This window comes from Fistularia commersonii, chromosome 1 (genome assembly GCF_037954325.1).
Source record: "Fistularia commersonii isolate RoL2024-O1a breed Wild chromosome 1, RoL_Fcom_v1.0, whole genome shotgun sequence".
In the NCBI taxonomy this organism is placed as follows: Eukaryota; Metazoa; Chordata; class Actinopteri; order Syngnathiformes; family Fistulariidae; genus Fistularia; species Fistularia commersonii.
The window spans coordinates 27,038,745-27,064,672 of record NC_141284.1 but is presented as its reverse complement, the minus strand read 5'-3'; the positions used below and the strand labels follow the sequence as shown (position 1 = coordinate 27,064,672).

General features: G+C 41.1%; 1 protein-coding gene across 6 annotated transcripts in view; it reads right to left on the bottom strand.

The window, feature by feature from the left end:
- The window catches only part of stxbp5b (syntaxin binding protein 5b (tomosyn)), a 39,424-nt gene extending 18,723 nt beyond the window's left edge, over positions 1 to 20,701 (bottom strand). For all 6 annotated transcript variants that reach the window (XM_086157579.1, XM_086157587.1, XM_086157605.1 and 3 more), the window contains exons 1-14: positions 20,129 to 20,701; positions 17,225 to 17,322; positions 11,964 to 12,045; positions 11,567 to 11,667; positions 9,656 to 9,790; positions 6,537 to 6,600; positions 4,769 to 4,852; positions 3,285 to 3,408; positions 2,969 to 3,047; positions 1,914 to 2,068; positions 1,751 to 1,823; positions 519 to 666; positions 357 to 424; positions 38 to 78 (exon numbers count right to left, since the gene is read on the bottom strand). In XM_086157579.1, the coding sequence (XP_086013705.1) occupies positions 38 to 78; positions 357 to 424; positions 519 to 666; positions 1,751 to 1,823; positions 1,914 to 2,068; positions 2,969 to 3,047; positions 3,285 to 3,408; positions 4,769 to 4,852; positions 6,537 to 6,600; positions 9,656 to 9,790; positions 11,567 to 11,667; positions 11,964 to 12,045; positions 17,225 to 17,322; positions 20,129 to 20,272 (1,396 nt within the window). In that variant the 5' untranslated portion in view covers positions 20,273 to 20,701. The remainder of the gene's footprint in view (positions 1 to 37; positions 79 to 356; positions 425 to 518; positions 667 to 1,750; positions 1,824 to 1,913; positions 2,069 to 2,968; positions 3,048 to 3,284; positions 3,409 to 4,768; positions 4,853 to 6,536; positions 6,601 to 9,655; positions 9,791 to 11,566; positions 11,668 to 11,963; positions 12,046 to 17,224; positions 17,323 to 20,128) is intronic.
- Positions 20,702 to 25,928: the final 5,227 nt, after the last annotated feature.

The following is a 25,928-nucleotide window of genomic DNA, read 5'->3' as shown; positions in this document are numbered from 1 at the left end:
AACGCACATAAATGGAAACAAATAAACAGCTACTTACATGCAGATGCATCCCAAAATTTGATTGACCCATCAGCATGTCTATTTTGGGGGTGAAAGGACAAACAAATGTGTCAAATAATTTCATTACGGTGCATTTGTACTTAAGACCTTAAAACACTTGATAGCCTTAACCTTGACAATTTATATTTTATTGTATTTCTTATTCTCCCTCCTTCCTGCCGTTGTCTATCACTGCTTTGTTTTTGCTTGAAACTCTGGCACAACAATTTCCTTCGGGATAAATAAAGTTGTTCTCATCTCATTCACTGCAAAGTAGTGCAAAATTGACTCCGTTTTACTGACTCTTAATTACCCACCCGGTTATTATGATCTCTGGGTAGCTTTGCGTGCCTTGGCCCCAGTTTCCTCCACTTATGGGCCATTCCTGTGCAGACGCGACATTCGGGTAAAACATTTAGTGTTACGTTACAACAAAAGTAGCATTTTAGCCAGGATTGGCAAGAAGAGGAGTGTCCGACCTTCTTGCTGTAAACTTGTCTCTTTTGCCGGCTGCCGATGGAGTAAAGTGCGGGAATGAGTTCAGCAGGACAGTCGGCGAAGTACTCACAGCAGGTCACCGGCGACTCGTGGATAGTCAGAGGATATGGATTCTCAAATATGGGGTACCTGTAAAGGGAACAGGAAAGTAGGATTACTTTTTGCAACCGCTGGCAGTCACAATTTGAGGTACCAGGATGCGTTTATTTCAATAAAGCTGGAGGTTCCACTGTGGTGAACAAGAGGGAAAGTACACAGAAGCATCAAAGTAACACTCCTATTAAAGCTAACAGAAAAAATAAAACATGTTGCAATCCTTGAATGCCAATCAATTAAATTTGGGCTAACAAAGTAAAGGATGCTATTATATTTGCTGTCGGTTGAGCGGCTCCACAGAGTTGTTGTGTATTCGAAACATTCATTATTACACTTCCAGAGACTTGTGGTCATTTTTTTCATGTCCATTTCCTTGAGTAAATCTATTCGAATTGCAAATGTGTCCTTCTTTGACTAAAATGATATATAAATGATTCTCCCATTTTGCTTCCTTACCCTTCCTTTGCATACTATATCATTATTCATGATTCCTAGATGCACACAAACAGCACGTCTTTCATTCCACCTTGACTTGAACGCTTTTACGACATTTATTTGAAAAATGCAAAAATGACCCGACATTCAATTATTTCAACGATAATCATTCGCAAACAGTTTTCGGATTATTTTCTTGCAAATGATAACCGAGGTCATTTCTTGCAAACTCGTTGGGAGTGCTTTGCTGTTTTAGTAGCTGACTACAGGTGTGGAAAGTTTCTACTGAAGTGAGTATATCTAAAAAATAAAAATGGAGACATTAAAGATGCAATGCATGATGATTATCAGGGGGTCCTCACTGAACGACGGGCTTTGCGATAATATTAAAACATGCGCGGAATGTGCTGGCAGCAGAGTTGTGATCGAGTATGTATTGTACACTCTTATAATTCGACCGCATTCACGCAAATATAAATATCAAAGGGGAAAAAAGGGAAAATAGCACGGTGCAAACGGACGATATTTATGCAAACGCAAAAACGACAAACTCGCCTAATGACAGACCCCTTGCAAGGTAACCCCGTCGTTAAGTGAGGACCACCTGTACATTATCACAGTCAGACGACGCTTGATAATTATTGATAAATATTGGCCTGCCGTGAGATAGCTGTATATTTACCCGATCTGGCCAAGGTCTATTACAACTAAATCCCTCTCCAGGAGGACCACCACGGCATACGGCTCCTGAAAGTCTGGGGGAGGGGGAGCAAACAACAACGTGACGAAATGTTCATTTAAATTGTCTGACATACTTGGTGTCAGAAATGAAACCCGGAGCTCACCATTGGGGTACGGAGTTTCACACAGCGTAAGGAAGTCTACGATGGGGAAGTCCATCTCCAGGACAGCGGTGCTCTTTCCGTGCATCACCGTCAGACAAGCTCTCCTTCCCACAGTATCGTAGGACAGTCCTCCAGACAGGACCATAAACGGATCCCTGAGTTTGGGAAACGCAAACGCTTTAATCGCTCGTTCCATAAATCTGAGTTTGTCGTAAAGTTGAAAAGGTTCTGTGTGTAATGATTTTGGCTTTCACTGGTGATAGCCTGGCCCCACATCAACTTGATGATTGGGCGAGTCTAATCTTTAATCCTTTAGACGGGCAGAATGAATCCGACCTTCTGAGCTCTCACTGCAACACATTTGTCATGAGGACTGTGAATTCACTGATGCTACAACTCTGAAATACTCATCTAAAATATGAAGTTAACGTTTTAAATTTTTGTCAAATATGTTAAAAAAAAATCTAATGACAAAACAAACAAAAAAAAAAATGAAAAAAAATCAACACATCAGTCTGTTATAATCTATTTTATTTTCCCAAAATCAAAATGTTACACTCGGCAAGACACTTTGGATGCCAGAATCAGGGCTAATTTTGATTTGATGCCACATGTTCCAGTTTTTATGGATTTTCATTGTAGACCGAAATATAATGTCACACATTTTATGTCACACTTCTGTCTGGTGTAGCCTGGCGGCACAGAACAGTTAGACAATATTTAAATGTGGCTTTAACTTCAGCTAATTTGACATTCCTTTCCTTTACGTCACGATATCAGCTCCAAAACTCCACCATCTGTCCATCGGTGGCGATTCGTATTTTCTCACAATCTAAAAATTGCTTACATGAATACTGCTTTGGAGAAAAAAAAAAAAAAAAAAAAACTCGCCAGCTCTACACCCACATTCCAAGCGCATAAAAATCCTGTCAACGGGAGCGTTGCGATGAAACAACAGGAAGGTCTGGTCTCAGTACAGGACATGGATTCACAACACTTTGTAAGACACGGGATGGGTGTTGACCCGCTGTGATTTACCGTCACACTTCACTTACCCGGCCCTTGTTGTTTTGTACTCAACCTTCAGGATAGGCTTGCACGGTTCTGGCTTTTTTCCATCCTTCGGCTGCTTTCCTGGTGAGATGAAATAGCGAGAACGCAAGAGATTTAAGGTATATACCAGGGTGTTCGTGCAGTGGAATGTAATCCTTATATCATCCTGTGATGATATAGACACCATCTGTCGTGTGTGCCCGACACCTGGGTTGAATATTTCCAGCTATAATGCACGCTTTTCGAGCTGCACGTGACATCGGTTCCGTATTCCTGCGTTAAACCGTGACGCAACTGTGAGTTCGCAGCAGTCCCTACCGTGCGGCGTGATGATCTGCGCAGGCTTGGCCGGAGCTCGTACGTTCCATGTGGTCAGCGTGCCATCGGAGTGGCTGCAAACAAACTGTTTGCCCTCGTGGTGCCAGGCGACGGAGTGGATCGCCTGGGGGGGGGGAAAAAAAAAACAAAACAAAACACGGCGCCGCGTCACGGGCGTGAAACATCGAGCGCGTTCGATTCCTGCGGCCGTGGGGCAAGTAAACGGTTTTGCCTTTTTTTCAAAAGGCTCGGCCTGACGTTACGGTGCAATTCAATTCTGTCAAGTTCACTAAAGGTGCACGGTTCGGCTGAAGCCTTATGTTTCTTCTTTTTCCCGACAGTCCTGAGCTCTGTGGAATTAACGTTTGACAACAGTGGGAAGGGAATATAAATAAAACCCCGTCCAGGCCCGGATCAACAGTTGTGGTGCCCCAAAGTAGCCCTGCTGGAATTGAAAGAAGGCTAAATATCTTCTAACGCGGCAATCTATTTTGATTTCCAGGGTATACTCTCTCACGATATTTTGCGTAGTCGTTCTGCGTATTTATTTTTGCAGGTTTTTATTTTTCGCTTTCAAAGCATCACCGATCTGACCTTTAAATTTATAATATCTTTCTGGGCTTTTTGCCCAGGGGCCTCATGCATTCCTAATCCATGCCCGCTTAAATATTAATTTAGCACCTGTTCCCAACTCTTCCAGTGCCTTTCTAACAAACCCACGACAAATATTTAAATGTCGTGTCGTCCAAATCGCTAGATGTCCCGACAGGCTGGTAGCCTTACACACTCGCGCCCAACCATATGGATAATCCAGATTACTGTACCAGATTACAGTGACCATTGAAGAAATGAATGCAAACAGCATTGTGTCATCTCACTCCTCCCAGAAATAAACCTGTTTTTATTTTATTTTTTTTTAGTGACGGTGTCTTAATATGATATTTGCAACCAAGTGTGTTTGTGTGAATTTCATATTGCCGTATTATAGTTGCCATTTAGCTTTTTTCGTGAAACACATCATAACCATATAAAGGAACATATTTGGAAGGGATCTATAGGGGATTATAGAAAAAAAACATGGAAAAGTGGGTTTACTGATGGTGGTGGTGGGTGAGAGTGAACTTTACGGTGGACTTTAGAGGCCTCAAAATATTAAGTAATAGATTTGTACTGGCAAATATTTTTGCTCGTAATATTTTTGCGCCAAAAGCAGCCGACGCTAACAGTAGCAGGGCACCATTATGTAACTGTTCAAGAACAACACGCAAATGTCGCACCAGCTTAAAATCCTTAATGTTATTGGAAAAGAAAAGTGTTTCCTTCGCCCCTTTCCAGGCTCAATGACATGAAAATGCAAGAGCCTTTTGTTACGGAAGCAACACACAGGGCCAAGCCAACATGTTGTTAACACAATACTGAGGAAATCCTAAACAAACTAACTGGTGCCCTCGGAAGACGCCGCTGCAGGGGAAGTAACACCTTACCTCATCATAATTGTAGCGGTAGTCAGCTTTTTTGGATTTCAAATCCCACAACACCACAACCCCGCACTCAAATCCGATCAGGAGCTGTAGTGAGAAGGGGAGAAAGGCACGGGTCAGAAAGGCGGCGTCAAAAACCGCAGCCGGCGCAGACAACCGAGCGCGTTATCGACGACACGGGTGTTAATTCTCATCTCTCTCCGTTCCAATGGACAGATCTTCCTCGCGATTACGCCGGATCGCTTTACTTTTGGGGCCCTGATTTTTAATTGCTTCCCAAGATGAAAGAACTATGTAATTTGGTGCTAATTATAGGGAAAAGGCAATGTCTTAGTCAGCACAAAGAGAAGCACCGACTCATTTATTGACTTTCCATGAAACGCGAGCCTTCGACAGCCGTTGCGGACGTCCTTCCAGATAATACTGCTCAGAAAAAAAAAATAAAGGGGACGCTTAAACGGCACAATGACAATCACACTTGTGTGAAATCAAAGTGTCCACTTAGGAAGCAACGCGGATTCATTTTGACGCGTTTTAAGGACATTACATCAACGTCGGCTCGGCCTGTCGTGTGTTTTTTTTTCCCCACTTTCATTTTGAGTGGGACTTCAAATCCAGACCTCCATGGGGTCACACATTTGATTTCCGTCGATCATTTTTGTACAAAGTATTTCATGCATTCAGATCTAGGATGGGTTATTTTCGTGTTCCCTTTATTCTTTTGAGCGTTGCAGAAATCTGTGCATATTCAACTATTAGCTACTTGCCAATTGCATCTTCGCCGGGTTGCTTTTCTGTGATCAGTTAGAATTCCGTTGATTTGTTGGTACTGATTTAAAACTATCTATGCTGTGTAAAAAAAAAAGAGACTGAAGTTTTAGAAGACCGAAAATGGGACAAATCCCTTGTATGGTTATCCTTTCACTTGTCACGTTGTTCCTATGACTAAACAACTGGTCAGGAGTTTTCCAGGACTTCCAGATTTTTTGGATTCTTTGTTGATGCAATAGTTGACTTTTCCTCAGTTGGAAGGTCTAAAAGACGGAGGATGTACCTTGTGCAGCTGACAATTGTACAATTGTGGCATTTGCCACAAACCTATTGTACCAAACCTGAACCATTTCGATGAATAAATATTCAACGCTTGATATGAAATGCAAGAAGGTACAGAATTCACACGTTGCGGTCAACCAAAACGTGTAGAGGACGAACGTAATAAGAACAGTTGGACGGGCTCAAATGTTTGAAGAGATACATCCCGATCCATTCAGATTTATTGATCTGAAAAAGGGACCGGGAGGGCTGGGGGTCCTGCCACTTCTCCTGTCTAATCCTCATCTGTAAAGCATCCCTTCGCTGCAACAAGCTGTCAGGGCGGCGCTAAATGAATACGTCTATTCAGTATCTGGTGGTGAATTTCAATGTTGCGGAAAAAAGAAAACCGGCGCCTGATTTACCATTAGCTTTTTTTGTTAGCGTAACTTCGGTATAAATCCAGCCATGTGATTGTGACATCAAAATCTCATCTCATATCTTAATCGCTCATGTTTTAATTAGCTCAGATGACCTGCTATTGTTCTCCGGCGCAGCCGCACAATGGGTAATTGACCTTCTGTCAACCGCGGAGGGTCCGAAATCCACAGAAAAACAGAGGACATCTAAGAATGGGTGGGGGGTGACGTTGGATTTTAGCGTAGAACGTTATCTCCATGCCACGTGCTTTGTTATGTGGATGTGTGTTGTGTTTATGTGTGTGTGTTGCGCCAGTTACCTTTCCTTCATCCATGGGGTTATCACTGATGTGAACCACAGGCCCTGGATGTGTCTTAGTGGATCTTAGAGAGGAAGCAGGGGGGGAAAAAAAAGGAAAAAAAAGAAAAAAAGAAAAAAAAAAACATATCAGTTTCAGAATATCAGTGTTGAATTGACTGATAAAATGTTTATCTGTACTCTGACAAGCTTGACAGGTCTGGATGGTCAAGGAATACTTCACAAAAATCACCTTTTGCATTTAATACTGGATGCCTAGCTTGTCTAAAGACATTAGCTAAATAACAATAATCAACAGCACGAAATGAAAGTATATCCAAATAAATGTGTCAGCAAAAACCATATGAACAAATTGAGGATTTTTTTTTTTTTTCCTTCTAATTTTTCCCAGTGAAAATGAACATTGGCGTAATAATGAGGTAATTCCTTTATTGGATTTTCTCTGCAATTCCGGTGGAAAAAAACAAAATATAGATATAGTATTATTGGTTGAGAACTATAATATATCAGCAAAAAAAAAAAAAAAAAAAAAATCCAATATTGTGTGTCCCTACCCTTTACGAAAGAGAAAAATCGTTAATGAATGACCGTCTAAATGAAAATGTCATTAACACCAGCCTATTGCGGGAAAACAGACTGTGTTATGAAGCTGACATAAAAACTAGCCTTTCTAACGTCGGATGTCGCAGTGTCGGCTTTCATACATCATCGTAGAGCCTTGTCTTACGTTCAGCTGTTTTCTAATCCGCCCTCCCAAAAAGAGAATCAATCCAAGATTAATGACATTCCCTGACAAATGTACTTCATTCTGAAAAGCCTATATTAAATATTAAATCTGATGAGCTCAGACAAGTGATTTCACTTGTCAAGTCACCTTAGGTAGAAGTCAATGTGACTAATTTTAATATCTGTGGTGCGAAAGACCAGGGCTGCGAAACACTGTTTGGAGGGAGAACCAACTCGAGGAGCCAAAAAAAAAAAAGAAAACCGGAATAAATACAAATTCAAAGCGAAGACAAAGCGCCCGATCCGAACGAAATGAAAATGATTGCGACGCAGGGAGATGCATGACATATGAGAGAGGAAGGGAGAGCAGGGTCACATGAGGGTCTGTGAGAGATTATGGCGAGAGGAGACAGCGTCTCCGTGGTAACGGAGCAAGGGGCACTGAGGAAGTGTAGGTCTGAGCTGAAGAAAGTGTTGCTGCCTGTGAATGTGGTCTGGCTCCACCGGCTAATGATCTCATTGCTGCTGATGCGTCGATACTGTCGGAGATGTAGCGGCGGTGGCTAAGAGGCAGGGACGGACTAATATATGAACTCCAGTCTGTAATTACCACGCCGTGATTCCATTAATAAAAAATGGATATACAGGCATTACACTAAATGTATGTATTAAGTATCTCTTGGCCTGCAAAGCGGACATGAATTTACAAGTACTCACGAGTTTGTTCATTTTTTTTTTAACTGTTAAAATACATATTCTTAATCATCGCACCGTGGGCGGTTTTGTGCGCTGCAGCAGTTTATCCACACTGACCTGCCTCTGACCCTGCGGCCCCGCAGGTCAGCACTGGATGGAAAAACTGAAAATATAATTCTACGCAAAACAACTTATGAATAAATTCTTGGAAAATTTGGCACTGATGTTTGGAAAAAAAAAAAAAAAAAAAAAAAGGAACAAAATAAAGCAAAAGCGTGTGTTCAAAAATTGTTTAACAGTCAATAAAATGGCAAATCGGGGGAGAATGGAAAAAAATAAACTTTTTTCACGAGGGGAAAACAAACGAATCAATTTGCACTGTAATTTAATTTAGAGAGTAAAGTAACTCCTAGGAAATTTAGAGAAAAAAAATGACAGATTACAGAATATTGTTTATTAAATATCTTGGATTTATTGAACCGCTGCATTCTCGGTGAATTGACAGGACTGCTACGTCCTTAATGACTCAGCTTTGTATCACAGTGTGTTTTCTGAGCTACTCGTCTGATTTTCCTCCCTCTTTCCATTCATTCTCTCCGGCTCCTGTGGTCGAGGCTGTGAAGCGAGTTGCCTCACGTGGGACTTCCGGCAGAAGGAGATGGGAGGCAGACGTGGTGGAAAACGTCTGTGGCAGCTGGTGTTTCAAAGCTGGCGTTTTGGGGGTTCTTTAACAAACAGGGAGCGCCGATCTACACGAAACACATGCTGTCTGTGAGCTCTATCCAAATATTATAGTACACTTTTCAGGACACCCGGCCAACCTCACATTAGACACGACATTTTAACCAAAAACTTCATTTAGGTGTTTGGCAAATTTCATTGGAAAGTACCATAAATTGCATTGTTGTGACAAGATAGAATTCAGTTCATGCAGACGCAAATTTGCACCCAACAGGCTATTACGGTGAGAAAAGACATTTCTCTCAGATGAAATATTTCGACAAACTCAACTGTTATGTTTGTCATATTTCGCCAACAACTTCCAACTTGGGCTGGCAGCCTCCGCCTGAAACCTCTTGGCTATTTCAGCTCAGTGTCGCCGAGCAACAAAAAGACTATGCTGACCGTCAGTTTTTTTTTTTGTCCCCCTGCATACTGAGTCTAAATATCAATTTTTTGGGCTATTACAAGCACATCATCAGCTTCAACAGGTAAGATGATACTGTTCGGAACATGGTGTGACAGATTGTATCCACAGAATGTCCAGTTTATTTGCACGCCGCGCTTGCCAGGTTGCATCTTTAACGCTGCAGTCAGTGTTATACAATATTTACCACTGTGCAGAACACAATGTGAAACTCCTTGTGATGCTTACAGTAGGTGTCAACATGGGGGAGTGGGTGACATAAGGATAAGTCACTGGAGTTATGAAGTGGGCACGTCCCGTGACAGATGTTCTGTTGAATCAGACAGCGAACACCTCCGCAAGTCTCAACACCAAGTTCCAGTGCGGCCGAATCCCCGCCCCCGAGACTAATCGGAGCTGCGGTATTATCATCCTCCAGGACATCTGCCAAGACGTGCCTCCGCCTTCTTTTACATTTCGGAGTTTGCCGGTAGAGCATCAACTGCGCGCAAAAGATACGCTAATAAAGTCAAGAGACGAGAAAAGGGGTGTTTTGTGAATTACAGACTCACAGTTCGATGGCTTTGTTCCACATGATGACGTAGCCCGAGAGGGTGAAGCACTCCACATTGACGATATGGATGTTTCCTCTTTCTGTGCCGATGTAAAGCCATTTGCTCTGGAAGGGCAGGTGACAGTATGTGATTCTGCAAGAGAAGAACAGGATCCGTCATAACGCGGCTTTTTATTATCTCAAGACTCAATCGCGACATTGTTGTCCAAACCATTGGGGTCCAGCTGGAAGACGTAGCCAGTGACTATGATTTAATTACAAAGCCCTTGCCCCGTGTCACACTAATACAGGCGGACTACATGTAGAGTAGTGAGAAGTAATACTAAGAGTAAATACTGCTGCCAAACAGATGCTCGATATAATTTTTTAGGTTGTCTGTTTATGTGTCAGGCGTTAGCGGTACCGGTGTTAAACACAGAATAATTCCCTTTCACCCAAAAATGGCAAGAGTCCAGTCCGACATTTGCATTCACGACTAGCGCCTTTCAGGCCAGGGGCGAAAAACTGCATGCTGTCAAATGATACACCCTACGTCATAAATTAAATAAGCTAGATCATCTCTGTTCGTTGTCATATTTGGGGCATCAACTTGACTAACGGGGATTGAGTCACGTTAGTGAGCAAGTCACCTTTCTATGTATAGCCACCTTCCCTTCGAGGTGGCCAAAATGACTGAGTAAGTAGACGCTCCATGTTCTGATTTATTGTTTCTGACCGAGCCAAAAAAAAAAAAAAAAAAAAGGTAATGCGTGGTTTTCATTGGATAACATAAATGCCTCGCAGCGAATGTTGGCTGGGAATGCTGAGTTGTTTTTTTTGGATGAGAACAATGTAGACTAAATTGTTTGTTTGGCCAAAGCTAATAGACTTAGCTATCTTGACCCGGAGTTACTCCTTTATGTTTTGCCGCGCCTGATTAGTCACGATGCTATCTGCTTCCACCGAGCATTAAAATGTGAATGTAACATTAGCTTGCAAATCACACTGCAGCGCTTCTATGAAATACTTTAAATTATAGTTCCATAAAACTACCCATATTTCCTTTGGAAAAAAAATCTCACTGATCTAATTGGCATTGATTTCCGTGTTTTGTGGACAACGAAACACCAGATGACCTTTTTGCTAGAGATGCACAGATCAACGTTTTCTCATTTCCGATCCCGTCGCCTTACATAACTCCAGAAAATCTATGTCAATCACAATCTCTTCACACAGTAGTTGCAATTTTCAATGGCTGAGATTTCATCGCGTGCCATTATTTGGCAACTGCTCAAGCTAAACCCTCGTGCGGACAGAGAGGGGGGAGGCAGCATTTTTTTTTTAAAAGTCCCACAGGATTGAGTGAATGAAATATAAATCGGGAATATTGATAAGTGGCATTAGCGTGATATCCAATGAGTGAATATTGAATCAGTCCCATCGCTACATCTCTCAGAATGATGGTTTGTAGACAATTTTGGTTGAACTCTTCCTTTGCTATTCACCTCTGCCTATTTTCAACACAGAAAAACGCCCACGAGCTGTTGTCATTCACCTCTATTCATGTTGATAGTGTCAGAACACTGTTGTGACTGTAAACAAACAACTTTGTCGCTGTAGCGCAGACACTCAAGAATGAATGAATCTGTCCAGCTGTTAAATTAATGGGCCATCATAAAAGCAGTTTGTCACCCACATTCCTCAGTCAGAAAAAGAAAGATATGTAAATGAAACTAAATGATGAATTTGGCTGCATTAGAACATAGCAGGGACGTGCTAAGTGAGAGCAGAAGACGAGGCGGCGATTAAATGTATCGGTATCAATGGAAAATAAGGTGGACGAACTGAAGAGCTTGCGACCGGCTGTGAGAGCCAAGTTCCCTTCGCTCTTCACAGAATGACAAAGCAGAAAGAGAAAATGTAACCATACCGCTCCCTGCTGAACTTGAGAGAATGCAGAATAGCAGGGATTTTTTGCCTCAGGTTCCACAGGTGGATGCTGTCATCGGCTAAGGCACTTACTAGCGCCCCCTGTGCAGAAGGGGAAGAAACACGGAGTTTACGACGACATTAGCGTGCATGAAACGGCTCGCTGGTGGGTTGTACTACCACTGCACAGTTAAGAGGGGGATTACAGAGGCATCTGGGTAAAAAAAACAAAACAAAAAAAACTTAATGTTCATCAATAGGTTCACACAAATAGCGGCGATTCATGGCCGATAAACACGGAACGATGATTGGCGTCAGCCGGAGGGGAACGTTTGTGTTTGGATGCAGGTGTTCATAGGCAGGTTTAGTAAAACGGGGGAGAAATGACAACAACAAACCTCGTTGATCAGGAACTGGAGCTGGATGACGGCAGCGCCGCTCTCGTGCTGACAGTAACACTCCACACCGGCATAGCCAAACCTTCAAGTTGGCTCAGTTAAGGAACACTGGACGTTGCAGCTATCGTGAATTCAGAAATAAATGCCCAACGCAGCGAATGAAATAGCAACGTATGCATTCTTGAGGATAAGTTTACTGATCAATTCCTGAAGCTATTACCAGCCCGCTCTGGTTGTTTTCCGTAACGGCTGCCAAACCGACAGACCGTGAGCCAAACTTATCAACTGGCACTGCCGTTTCAGAAACGTCAGTATCCGCGTGTTTGATGGCCCGATGAGAACAATCTCCACATTAGGATGCTACTTGTAAAATAGCAACAAAAAAAGATTCCCAGCCATTGAACAACAAGGAAATAAAATGATGCAATGCTAATTCTTGTGCGATGTAGGTTGTGAAGTTAGCGTCAGAAAATGTGACGCTAACTATTGGATAGCTGATGGTAGTACTGTGTTTTTTTACGTCGTGCTACTTTCTGTAATCCAAAGGTTAGTGTGCAGAAAATAGTACCTTTTAATGTCATTTAAAATCAGTGCTTTGTCGATTTATCAGTCACACAATGGATTCAAACAATACGGTTTTCTGCCCACCATCTTTCTGGTGCTGGACTGACAGCGCTTAATAATCTTCAGCTACACGTGTTATAATCAGCGCTGTGATGACGCAACATTTAGACCTCAAAAAGCATCTGATCGATGAATCACCCCTTTCATTATATTTGTCCTGAAAATTCAGTTTTGGTTAAGCTCGCCGATCATCTCAATCTAAAAAAAGCTCTAAAGCTTTTCGGTTGTATTTTGTCCGAACGAAAGTCTGCAATTCCCGGCTTGCATTCCTAAGCAGGCATTTCCAAGAGGACAGAAACAAATCAAACAATTGAGCTATAAATAAAGTCAGTGGGCACGGTCTGCCTTATTTATTCACATGCGTCAGCCAGTATGACGGGAGCATTATTAACTTAACTCTCACCACTCTTTATTGACTTTAGATCAAGCAAAGACAATCCTCTTCTGCTAAATCTGCTTATTCCAAAATCAGCCGGCTCACCCATTCATGCAACCGTCTGCAGGCATCAATTTGGAGTGCCTGCGAAGCACGATGGAAGATATTTATTGCACATATGGAAAAGGTGATACTGTGGCGGCAGCGGAGGAAAGGCTCCGTGTTTTCGATCTGCTTGTGATGACTTTCAAAGAGGTGGTATGTGCACGAAGCCGTGCACAAAAGAAGGAAGCTGCGCCAGATCTTATCGTAAGGAGAACCTCCAGACAAAGACGAAAAAAAGGGGCTGGTTCTCGTACAGATGGAGTTACCGCCCGATTGTATTTAGAGCTGACACAGCAGAATACACCTGAAGAGGACTAACCGAGCTTTGATCAAACAATCGTGCAGCAGTTTGAGCAAACTAAGGTGGGGTTTAGGATATCGTGTCAGGACAGCGGGCATCTCTTCCACACACAGATTTCATTACTAGGCCAGTTTATTTCAGTGCATTCCGCACGGTTTCAGAGCCACGCTATGCTCAAGGTTTGCAGGAAATGACTAATCACAAAACAAGATGTTATCATGTGACAGTTTCGCTGAAAAGGGGTGATGATCGAAACCTTCGCTATGATCATGAATCAGTAAGTGAGGTCTGTTATCACAGAATGCTTATTATATTGTTCCAGACTGAATAAACGTGAATCGTTCAAGTTAACCGACAGCAATTACAACAGGAAGGAAATAAAAAGTCTAAAAATGAGAGTCATTCGAAAGGGTTTGGATTAGTCGCAACACTTCTTCGTTTATCTGACGGACACTAGAATACCTACAGGGCACTTTGTTTTTTTTAACGTATTGTTTTACAGTGTGGTTTCTTGTCAGTTTTGACTCAAGCAAATATGTGAGAGAAGCTGCAACTTCCTGCATCGGACATGCATCTTACATGTGTCGCACACACGCTGCTGCTACAGCGAATCTGAGTCACGCCTAGTTTTCAGTGAAGCTACAGTTTGCGGCACAAATATTGCACAATATACTGCAATTTAAACACAGGCGAAAGAAAGGTAAAAACTATTGCGGGACTTTCTATTTTTCGCAGTGTATCAAGAATTAATAGGCTCGGTACGTTTGTAGACAATGTGGACACTTCCCTTAAATAAAAAAGAAAAAAAAAACCTTATATCTCAGGATTCTAGTTTGATTCCCACAGCGGGCTTTTCTGTGAGGAGTTTGCATTTTCTCCCCCGTGTCTACCTGGGTTTCCACCCGAGGCCTGACAACATGCAGAAGGTGAATTGGGGAAAAAAACAAAAAAAGGAAAGTCACCCAGATGTGTGTGAATTAGATTGAGTGGTTGTTTGTCTCCATACGCGGCCCTGGGATTTGCCGTGAACGGTCCGGGACGAGTCCTGCCTCTCAGCCCATGACAGCTGGAACAGGCGGCTGCAACCCCGTGACCCTCAGGACAGGATAAGCGGTGCATAATGAATGAATGAATCACATTTTAGGTCATTTCTTCAATATTTCCTATATTCTAGTTTTTCATTTTCTGTGGTTGTTGCTAATTTTAGTTACTTTTCATGTCCTTTTTTTTTTTTAAATTTGCAACAAACCCTTTTTTGCTAATCGAGAGTTATGTTTTACTGACTTTCCATTACGTTTTTAAATCTGTATCTGATTTCTTTCTATTATTGTCCAGTTAAAAGTCATTTTGACTCACTTTTCATCCAATTCCTTGCTCTTTTTCCAATTAATTTCCATTTTTTAAATCATTTTTTTTTCCATTAAAACTTGTAAGAGGGATTTACAAAAGATTCACAAAGACAATGTGTGTCTTTCGGTCTAATTATCACTGATTCTTTGACAAACCGAATGATTAGAACGGAAAGTAAGAAAAAGGTTTGGATCAAACCCTGTAAGAACTTGTTGTTCTCTTTCGCGGCGACTTTTCCCTCCGTTCTGTAAGTCCATAATACGTCAGCAACACCCACTTCTACATCAACTCATCCGTGTTTGGTAAACCGACATGGTTGACCACAGCCTTTCAACATAAGCAGGTTTCCTGGTGTAGTCAGCTGACACGCGCAGATGCAGGAAGTTGTCCTAAACATACAGGCTCGCAAAGCTGACGAGAAAAACGTCTCTGAATAATCCGGTTACGCGTCTTTAGCGTTTCAGCTGGGGTAATGGAGCCGAGAAACTCAAACAATAGCACGGCGCCAGCAACTTTATCAAGCCTAATTTCCGACTTTCGGCGTGGCCGGTCAGCTGCGGGAATGTATTGAATAAAATGTAAGATTATGGAAACCCACAGTTTGCGCAAGCATTTTCAATGACACTTATTCTCCCGGGGTGGCGAATATATTCAATTTGCCTCCTCGACTTGTAATAGGGAGCGCATATTATGAGTAAGAGCAGGGAGCTGTTTACAGTAAAAGAGATTAAAACACTGTAGTAGAGACAGATCTTGTAAAAGCAGACATTTATTGCTTGTAGACACCTCATTGAGCTTATGTCTACTGAGCTGTGGCCGCGTTTCCAAACTCCAGGGGCAATGAGGTGGATCGATTCAGCCTGTCTTTTGATAAATGGGCCAATTGCCTGAGTGACAGTAATCCCATCAGCTCCACCTTGCACATTAGGACAACATAGGAGCAAGTGTGTTCTCTGGGAGTTGCCTTCTAAAACACGATACTCTCTTAATCTGGAGAGGGGGCGAAGACCAGGATGGAGACGCGTCCAGTCGAAAACTGAATTACGCGCGGGTGGTCACACGTGCGGGGTTTTCGTCACTAAGGGGAATCCATGAGTATTTACACTCATTTCCGCAAAGTTTAGCAGAGATAATGGGCTGTTTTGTTTTTTTTTTCCCCCAAACAAAAGTGCTATTGACTATGTTTCCATTGCCAGTACTGGAGTTTGCCCCTCCCCCCCCAGCAGGGCCGTCCAACGTACTTCCAATGTACCAGAGTTGGGAAAGCAAAAATGAGGCCCTAAAACTATGGGCGATGTTACAGTGGTTACAAACCCATATCATTTACTTGCAAGATTTATGATGGTGGCTAAGGACGTCTCCAAACAAGGCAGAAACTTGGGTCCTCTGCTTGCTAGAATTTTGAGTTTCGATCCATACTTCTCAAAACCACTGAGAAAGGGGAATTGAAGAGACAGTCAGCGAGAGGCCAACCAAATCGAGGAGATAAGTCACTGAAATGTTTTTCAGAAACCCACTTGCCAGCATTTTAGCAATTATCACAAATAGATGGATGAGAATCTTCTGCAACCAGGATAAAATAACAAATATGAGCAGCGGCGAACCGGAAAAATTAAAAGAAATCGTTTTAGGAATAAAAGCAAAACAAAACCAAAAAAAAAAAAAAAGGCAACAACGTGGTCACAACATTTAGATGGGAAATTGTTAATGTATCGGTTGGTCTCATCAGTTTTGCTGCTTTCAGGTCTTTGACAAGCATTTAAATTCAACTGGAAATTAACTTCTCCACATTATCCTCAGGACACAGTCACTTCATTATTCTTGTTGCGAATCAAACACATTATTTCCTGTATCAAAGCAGATATGATGATATATAAAAAAAACACCAGGTTAAAGGGTGGGTGGGGGTGGGTGGGTGTAGGAATCGCATGAATACTGACTTAACCAGTACATGCAGTGTTTAACTGAGGGGGGGAGAGGAGGCATTTTGTGGCCAAAAAGACCAAACAAACACAAACTCATCTTAATCCTCAAACTCAAAACAAATTCAAAATTGACTACCGCAAGTGCGAGGGGGCAACGTGGCAGCTTGTTTGTACGTGTGCGGGAGCGCTGATGTTTACAGCGCGTGTGAAGTGGCATCCTGGCACTGGCTGGGCAGTGCAGTTGATGAGGTTGGCTCCTCGGCATATGGCAGAAGAACTGCTCATGCTACTGCAGAGATACCACTAATGAGGCCGGGTGCTCCAGGAGAAGCAGGCTGCCGGCTGCAGAAGAGCACATCCTAGATAGTCTACCTCTGAGCCTTTCGCTTCCTTCGATGCGGTTTGGTGCATGACAGGAGGCAAAAAGGGTAACTTTAAGGATTCCCAAGGCATATTGGAATGCTGACAGGCGGCGTGACCGTCTAACATTTACAGAACGGGTGTAGGCAAGCTAAAATGTGTGTGCGTCCAAACCTTACCGTCCTTGTGTGGATGTCTTCATTTTTCGCAAAAAGGATACAGTCTTAAAGCTCCGGCCTGAGTCCCAATGGCCAAGATTTTTTGCACAGGGTCAAAAGCCATGGAGGACGGTTGAAATGGGAAACCATGACGCACAGTCTAGGAAGGAGCAGAATTTATATCAGACCTTGGGCCAGCTAATCAATCATCCGCTACTTAGTCAAGCTGGCATTTCTGGAGGAAAAAAAAAAACAACAACATTATCATAACCTCCAAGAAATGCAATCTGTCTCTGTGGAAAATGATCAAAATGAAATAGATGAAGAATCAGCATTAGCGCAGATGGAGATAGTCAATACCATTTTGAATTTGCGTAGCATATCTGTGAGCTAAATCTAGCAAAACAGGCGTAACATACTTATTTTACACATATTCTAATCCCAATTTCATTGTTCAAGTCTTGCAGTCATCAAAATAATATCATTCGTAACACTGGGCAAAATACCAATAAGAAAATATAGGAATAAAGTGAGTTAAAACCACTCCGGTGTTTTCATATTCAAAGGACAATGCCATCAGCGATTTGGGAATGGGTCACCATGCACCAAGTTAAACTTAAGATAAGAATGACCAAAAACAATAAATAGATACTTCATCAGTGGCAATAGATTACCTGAAAATGAAAAGAGACAAAGAAAATATGGCCAATAATTGCACATGCATTAGCAAGTTGTCACATCAAAATAAGCAATAAAATACAGGACTATACAGCAGAAATGATCAAGCAAGGTATAAAAAGACCAAAAAGGAAACTACCACTGACTTAACATTGGCATAAAATAACAATAATAAATTAAAAAAAAATGAAATAAAAATTGGAAACACATTAGTTCAAAGCAATAGGATGAAAATGCCCGGGAATTTTCAAAATATAAAACATGTCTTATTACTGTCCATTGAATATCAGGTTTGATTTATTCAAGTGTTTGTTTGTTTTTTTTAAACACCTTCAAATTATTATTTTATTGATTTAAATGTTTTGTCGAGCACACCCACCCAGCTGGAATCATCAGGCATTTACAAATGCATTATTTGCAATTGGAAATGTTGCCCAGCCATCCATGAGCCTTGCACAGCTTGCAGCAGGATTATGTAACAGGTAATGCCATGGCCCTGTAACCTTAGGGACCTGACCTACTCTGCTCCCCCCACTGGGACAGAAAGCTGGTGGGCCAGGTCTCCAAGACGTCTATCCACACATTTCACAAAGGCTAAATCCTTTCCTGCCAGACTTAACAGGCTGCAATATCAAATTGTGCGTGACTGAAAATATGGAAATCACATGGTGCTGCACATTTTCTCAAGGATTAGTTTGTAAACTCAGAGTCAGTGTGCATGTTTATCATTCCTGCGCAACACGGTAATTATGTGCAACAGCGGACAATGTTGAAACTCTTAGAATGATTGGTTATTCTGTTAAAATCTATAAGGATGACAAATCATTTTCACAATTTAATTCATCTTTAATTAAGCCTATCTTATTGTTTATCGAGAGATTTTTATGCTCATTGGAGGAATGGAGCGACACACAATTTCATCTATTTATGGCATTTTACAATGCACTGACAATCAAGTATGTACCTCCCATCAGTCTAAGGCCTGTAATTAATAAGATCTCACGTATGTAAGAATATGTCAAATTATTTTCTTGAACGGTCTACCAATACTCTATAAAATGTGGGGGAACAATCCAACATGACATCCACAAATGTCCAAAATCCAAATTTACCTCCAATCATAAGAAGATAACAAAACTGAAAATGATATTCAGGGTGAGGATTTGAAGTTTTGTTTTTAAAAACTGACTCACACCTATTGATCAATTCCCGAAATAGCTGGTGATTCAGTCACTAGTCGACAACCAGCTGATTAATTGCTAATGCTCCAGACAAGACACTGTTTTAAGGACTTTATATGACTATTTTTTCTTCTGATCTTTCTGTTTTAACAATCTTATCCGAATTTGTCTACAGATATGGATTTTATGCGATGATGGAGTACTGGATTACTGATAAGTGAATTCAGTTTTCTAGTGTCTTGAAATGCCATGGCAATATAGTCTATTATCATAGCTTTGCACAGGTCACAATTTTAATGTTATGAGGCAAAACAGGGAGAGTGTAAGTTTATATTTTAAACCAGATAAAGCAAAACGCCAAGTGCCATTTTCCGTCCCTGGACTTCCAAATACAATCAGGTTACAGTCATTCTGTATATGTAATTATTCCTCTTATACCACATTATACCACTTATCAACATGATATTTCAACCTTTTGAGCTGAATAGTAAAGCAGTGCTCTGATATTTACAGGAATAACATTTTGCTGTTTAGTCGCCAACACTTAAATCTGTTTAACTGTTTACTAAGTGAGCAAGTGAAAGTTAAATTTAAGTCAAATGTACCAATAACAGGTCTCAGGAGTCCCTCACTACATTGACCACATTGCATAAATTAGTATAAATGGTAATAATTACTAAAGTTTAGTGTCAGAGAAACAACCGTTGTTATATCCCTTAACTTAAAAAAATATATATTTTCCTGTCTGAGTCACTGAGATAAAATTGCTAGCTAACTTTGCTGGCTAACAGTAAAGCTAAAAACAGAAAACAATAACAGCGACGGAGTCAGTGCAACGCAAACAGACGCGGTGTTACAAATATCTACACGTTAGCCGAAAGAAAACCACCACTTTATTTCATTTTGACACTCCCAAAATAAGTTGCAGAGTAGACTTTTGCGCGTTTTGAGTCCAATATCGGCCCATTCAAGTTAGACGGAAACCAACGCCGGTGTCGGATCACGCCGCTTGTCATCTGACAGTCACGGCGTGGAAGCGGAGGGTTAAACGGGAGCCGCCGGTTTGTGGACGAAGAAAGAAGGGGGGGGGGATAAAAAATTACCCACCTTGCAGAGCTGAAAATGCTCCGACTGGAGAGTCTCCTGGACAACATCGTTTTCCTTGGTAGTCCCCGACGGTGCAGCCGCGGAGGAGGCAGAGGAGACCGCTGTCAAGCCGTCCAGCACCTTCCTAATGTTGAACTTCTTCATTTTCCTCCGGTGAAGACGCGACGGTTGAGAAAACACACCGAGCGAGCTACCATAAATTGGATAGAGTGTCGGTGAGGGGAGGGGGAAGGGGCGGCGGGGGTAGCTTGTAGCTAGTTAGCCAAAATAACGCACAGTTAATATCTTTCGGGATACATCTTACAGGTTACGGAGGGTGTTGCCAGCGCACACTCCAAACCCACCCGAGTCACGAACATTGATCTAGCCTGCCGCTTCCGGTGTCCGTTTTAATGCGCCATTTATGTGACCAGCTTTTGGCGTTATTCGACCGAGATCAATCGTTTCCGTGAGCCGTTTCCCCCCCAGCGGCAGCGGAGGCAGCAGCAGCAGCAGCAGTAGCACTCAGCGGGTAGCAAACTGGCTACGGAAACGCAGTGAACTGCAGCGCGGACTGAGTCTGCGCGCTGCGGTTACCCGGATGTAGGAGGACTAGCGTTACAGCGCGTTCTGTGACCCGATGCGTTCACTGACCGCAATCTGGACACAAACGCGTTACAAAGCCGTGTTTTCTATTATTTCTCTATTCTATTGCGACTTCAGAGGGATTTTCATCTTTAAATTAAAATGCTTCAACCCGGAAAAGCTGAAAATTTAATAAATATGTTTTGTGTGTGTGTGTCTGTGTGTTTGTGTGTGTCTGTGTGTGTGCCCAAAAGGTTTTCTTGAGAATATTTATATGATCATTTCTCTCTTCTTTAGGTGATATTTTCTTAAATTGCAAATGCTCAATGTATATTTATGTATATAAATACTAACACATTTTCATCTGGTTTCTTGGATGCATGTATGTTATGATTTATTGATGCATCTATTTCTATTTACAACTTTTTGTTGGGTATTAGTGGAGTGCTTTACAGATTTTTTTGTTCATTTAATTTCAACTTGACGTTATATTATTTGTTTATTTATTGCTTTTATTATTTTCCATTTCCAGCATATAATTTCTCCTTTATTTATTTATTTTTTTGAAAAACATTGCACTAGCTATTGGAGGACGTCTCACCTAATTTTAGATATGTTCATGTATCGGTTAAGTCTCCACATCTTTAATGCCAAAAGTGAGAATATTTCCTGAATTATTACATTTTTTTTTTGGTTTCTTGAGAATCATCCGATGATCCCTGACAGAAAACACCTCCTTTTTAACAAAGTCATAATGTATTGTTTGTTGGAGTTGCTTTGCTGATGGACATACAAAGCAGCATGAAGGTTCCATTTCATTTTATTTTATTTTTAAATAAAGTCAGTGATCTAAATGGTAGGAACAATTTCCATAAATCAAAATCTCCTATTTATTAGGCAGTGTTGGTGCAGTTACCTTCACCTTTTTTCAATGGGCGCAGTCGCTCCCTAGTGGCTAAAAAAAGTAGCGCGGAAGTTTAATACTTGGATCCAGGATATGAGCCTCCCTCTCATTCTAAGCCTCTAAAAAAAATCTTAAAATTATTTTTTTTCTTTTTTTGGAAACAACATATAGACGTATAGCAGATGTTTCTTGTAACACCGGTCCAGTGTCTGCAGTTACTGTTTTGCAAAAGATGCTTCCCGCAGATACTTGATAGCAGGGCAGATCTGCTGTTGGACCCAAATCAAGGATCCCCTCTATTGTGCGCTCTTGAAAAATAGGCCCTGCTTCCTCCTTCGACTCAGTCCCAGAGGAGGGAAAAGGAGGTTGTTTTACATCCGCTGAGGATTCAAGAACCTGAAAATCCGGTCAATGCATGAAAACCTGTTTATAAGTGTCTATAGGTGTCTTGTTACTTAAGACACTTATAGTTTTATCACTGCTTACTAAGACACTTTATAGTTTCACTGAGACACTTTATAGTTTATAGTTTATTTTTATTTCTAATTCTGCCTTTCTTTTATTATTTATTACTGTTATATTTTCTGTAACTCTGGCACAGCAATTTCCTTCGGGATTAATAAAGTTGTTCTTATTCTTATTCTTATTCTTATTCTTATTCTTATTCTTATTCTTATTCTTATTCTTATTCTTATTCTTATTCTTATTTGGTGACCTTTGTGACCTCTGACATTATTTTTCCATTTAGCCATATTTTCACTCATAGTTGTTCGTTTGAGATTAAGGTTTAGGTCTGTAATAATCTGAAAAGGCAGGACAATCAAAAAGGTAAATGAGGGTATATTTATGACAGACTGGAAGGGATTTATTCACTGAAAAACCCTGTACAGGACTGTCTCAGAAAATTTGAATATTGTGATAAAGTTCTTTATCTTCTGTAATGCAATTACCAAAACAAAAATGTCATACATTCTGGATTCATTACAAATCAACTGAAATATTACAAGCCTTTTATTATTTTAATATTGCTGATTATGGCTTACAAATATATTCTATGAATCTCATTTTATACACATGGGACAATGTAGGACGCGACCATAGCCTCGAATGACCTTTCTGCTTTCTATGTTTGTGCACTGCTGTGAACGATGAAAGGTTTTAATAAGATCACTTGATAATTTATCACCAGTTTGTATGTGTAATCGTGACCTGCGTTTTTTTTACGGTCAGCCTGAAATAAGTAATAATAAGTAAAAAGTTATTTCGATTTTTGATTTAACCAAAAACACATGATAATTCATCACCATTTTTCAGTTCACGTCATCATCTTTGCACTTTTTTTCTGACCTACACGACCGTCTCAGAAAATTAGAATATTGTGATACTGTTCTTTATCTTCTGTAATGCAATTAGAAAAACAAAAACGTCATCCATTCTAGATTCATTACAAATCAACTGAAATGTTGCAAGCCTTTTATTATTTTAATATTGCTGATCATGGCTTACATCTTAAGAAAACTCAAAAATCCTATCTCAAACTATTAGAATATCATTAAAAATACATTGTCTATTTAATTGCATTACAGAAGATAAAGAACTTTATCACAATATTCTCATTTTCTGAGACAGTCCTTTGTATTATATTGTACAATTATTGGGTTGTCTTGCTGCTTTTTTCCATTCTGTTGTCTATTCTTATCCTTGATGTTGCTGTTTTTGTTATTTTTCTCTCTGCTGTCTATTTGTTTGTGTATGTCTTTTGTTATCACATAATTGTCTCTCTATTTATATTCATATTCATATTTATTGATATTTTATGCTGCTGTGAAAAAAAGGATACAATTTATCTTGATAATCAAATAATATGGATGAATAGGTCAGTGATCATTTTCATGGAAATTATATTTAGGAATTCAATTTTTTGCAATTGCAATTTTTTTGAAACGAATATTCTTAACTTGAGACAGTCCTGTAAATCCTAAAATGCGAAAAGTGAGGGTAAACTGTAGTTACATATACTTTACATTACATTTCGGTACAGCTTAAATAGCGCTCATCCTTGCACCTGCATTTTGTGAGTGCACTCCAATTACTTATCTAGAAGATAAAGAACTTTATCACAATATTCTAATTTTCTGAGACAGTCCTGTATGTAATATTTTACATTACATTACATTACATTGCATTTGGCAGACGCTTTTATCCAAAGCGACTTACAATAGAGGACATAGGGACTGCAAATACACTTGCAAATACACGATGCACAGGAAATATTATGTATAATATATTTTGGGTTTGAATGAGTTATTTAACATTAAGGAAGTAGTTCGATTTATTTTACATTACATTTCTATTTTCAAGCAACCATTCTGCTGAGGTGGTCCTTGCACTTGCATATTTTGCACGCTGGATGGCAGTGTCTTATTTACCTCCAGTCATCCTGCAACCTGACAGCTCTTGGTGCTGCTGGACTCCTTGCTGCCAAAATTCAGCACCATGGACAGAACCATTTGGTTTATTTGACAATGAGACAGGATATTACCTGCATTAGATCACGATTTTAAGCCAAACCTCGGTCTCCGGCAATTCCTGCGAGTGATTTTTCGCCCGAGTCAGAAGGATCCATCCCCCCCTACGGCAAATCTGAATGTTGAAATAGCGACGCGGTATTTATGTTGAATATTTAATCGAGCCGGGCCGTCATAAAATGGGTCAAGGGATATTGAGAGACGGAGGCACATCGGACCCACCTATAACGCTTTACTCTCCGTCTGCCTATTTACTAAATTCGAATTTTCATCCGATCATGAATATATGAACGAAGCCGTGCACCGGAGGGCGGATAAAATAGGGCGATATCAATAATTCATAAGTAATGGGATCTATGGCGAAGAGCGCGAAGAGCGTTCAGACTGTCATATTTATGAACAACAAGTTGAAGCTGAGCTTTTGTGTGAGATGTGAGAAACTATCGGGGCCGATATCCCTGTTTGACTCCTGAATTTAGGTCTCTACTATCTGGGACAGACATCCAAAATTAGCGTGTTACTTTTGCCCTCGGTTTCCCTCCCTAACTACCTCTACGGCTCTCGCTTCGCAGCCCGCCGATCAGCAAACTGTACCGGCCCCTTCTAGGAGAGATCGTCGGTTTCAAGAAAGGATTTTCAAAAGTTTTGGTGACACACATGGACAGACCTCGAGTCTGGATTTCGGGCTGTTGTGCGGCAACGGGATGTGGAGCAGTTCCCTCGATGCACGGCAAGGACGTCGAAAAAGTAAAACAGCGAAGAACAGATCGGTGTGCAAAAATAGACGGCGTAAAGGACGGGAATTCGTTCACGCCAACGACACCCGGGTAGCGCTCGCGACCGTTTTCTCTCCTATTGACCGAAGAAAAAACTACATCTGTGATTAAACGTCCGAATGAGCGAACCAGAGAGGAGATGGAGCTTTTACGAAATATTCAAACGTGAAGCAGCGTGACAGAAGAGCAAATAGTACTGTTATGACACGAATGGGATTTTAGTTTTTTAAGCAAAAAAGGGCAAAAACGCACATCTCCTTCCTGTCTTTCTTTAGCAACATGCTACATTTTCAAATATTCCCCTCCACCCATTAAACGTCAGGTAATGCTGATGCTTTTCCTTCACTCTTGGCCATATCAAGTCGGACAGACTCGTGTGTGTGTGTGTGTCGCAGCTCATCGCAGTGCGAAGTGATTAACAGATAATCACACAAATGTGTTGCATAACAGACAGAGCCGTTGTAAAAGGTTGTCATCTATCGGGGAATATTTGACAGCTCGGCGTACGCGGCTGTTTGGGTGTACGGCTGCGCGGGCTCTTTCGCAGTTTCTGGCCTTTCGTTATTGTAGGTCAGTCGCCGAGGCGGCGGGAGAAGTCGCAGACTTCCCGTCCCAGTGGGACGTGCATCATGCTGATCTGTTTATTAGCTCGACCGTATCGGCGGATCGTCGCAGAAACAAGCTCGAACGTCTCCGCGGAGGTGTTAATGAGGCAACCCGCACATTTCGCACATTGCAGAGAAACTGGCGATGCACAAATACAAATACAACTTGGTGACCATATGTAGCCGCTATCTCTGATAGCTTCCCCTAGCTGTGGAATCAAACACTCGCTTTCTCTTTAGTTTTGTGCCTGGGCCGGACTATCCATATATGACCTTGGGGCGACGTCATAGAAAAAAGAAAAAAATTGACAAGGATAATTGAAATCGTCCTGTGATTGTCAACAGAAAAATGTTGGGATGTTTTGCTAAAATGGCGTGTTTATTATTTTGGATAGTGAAAAACAAATCCAACCGTTGTGCACT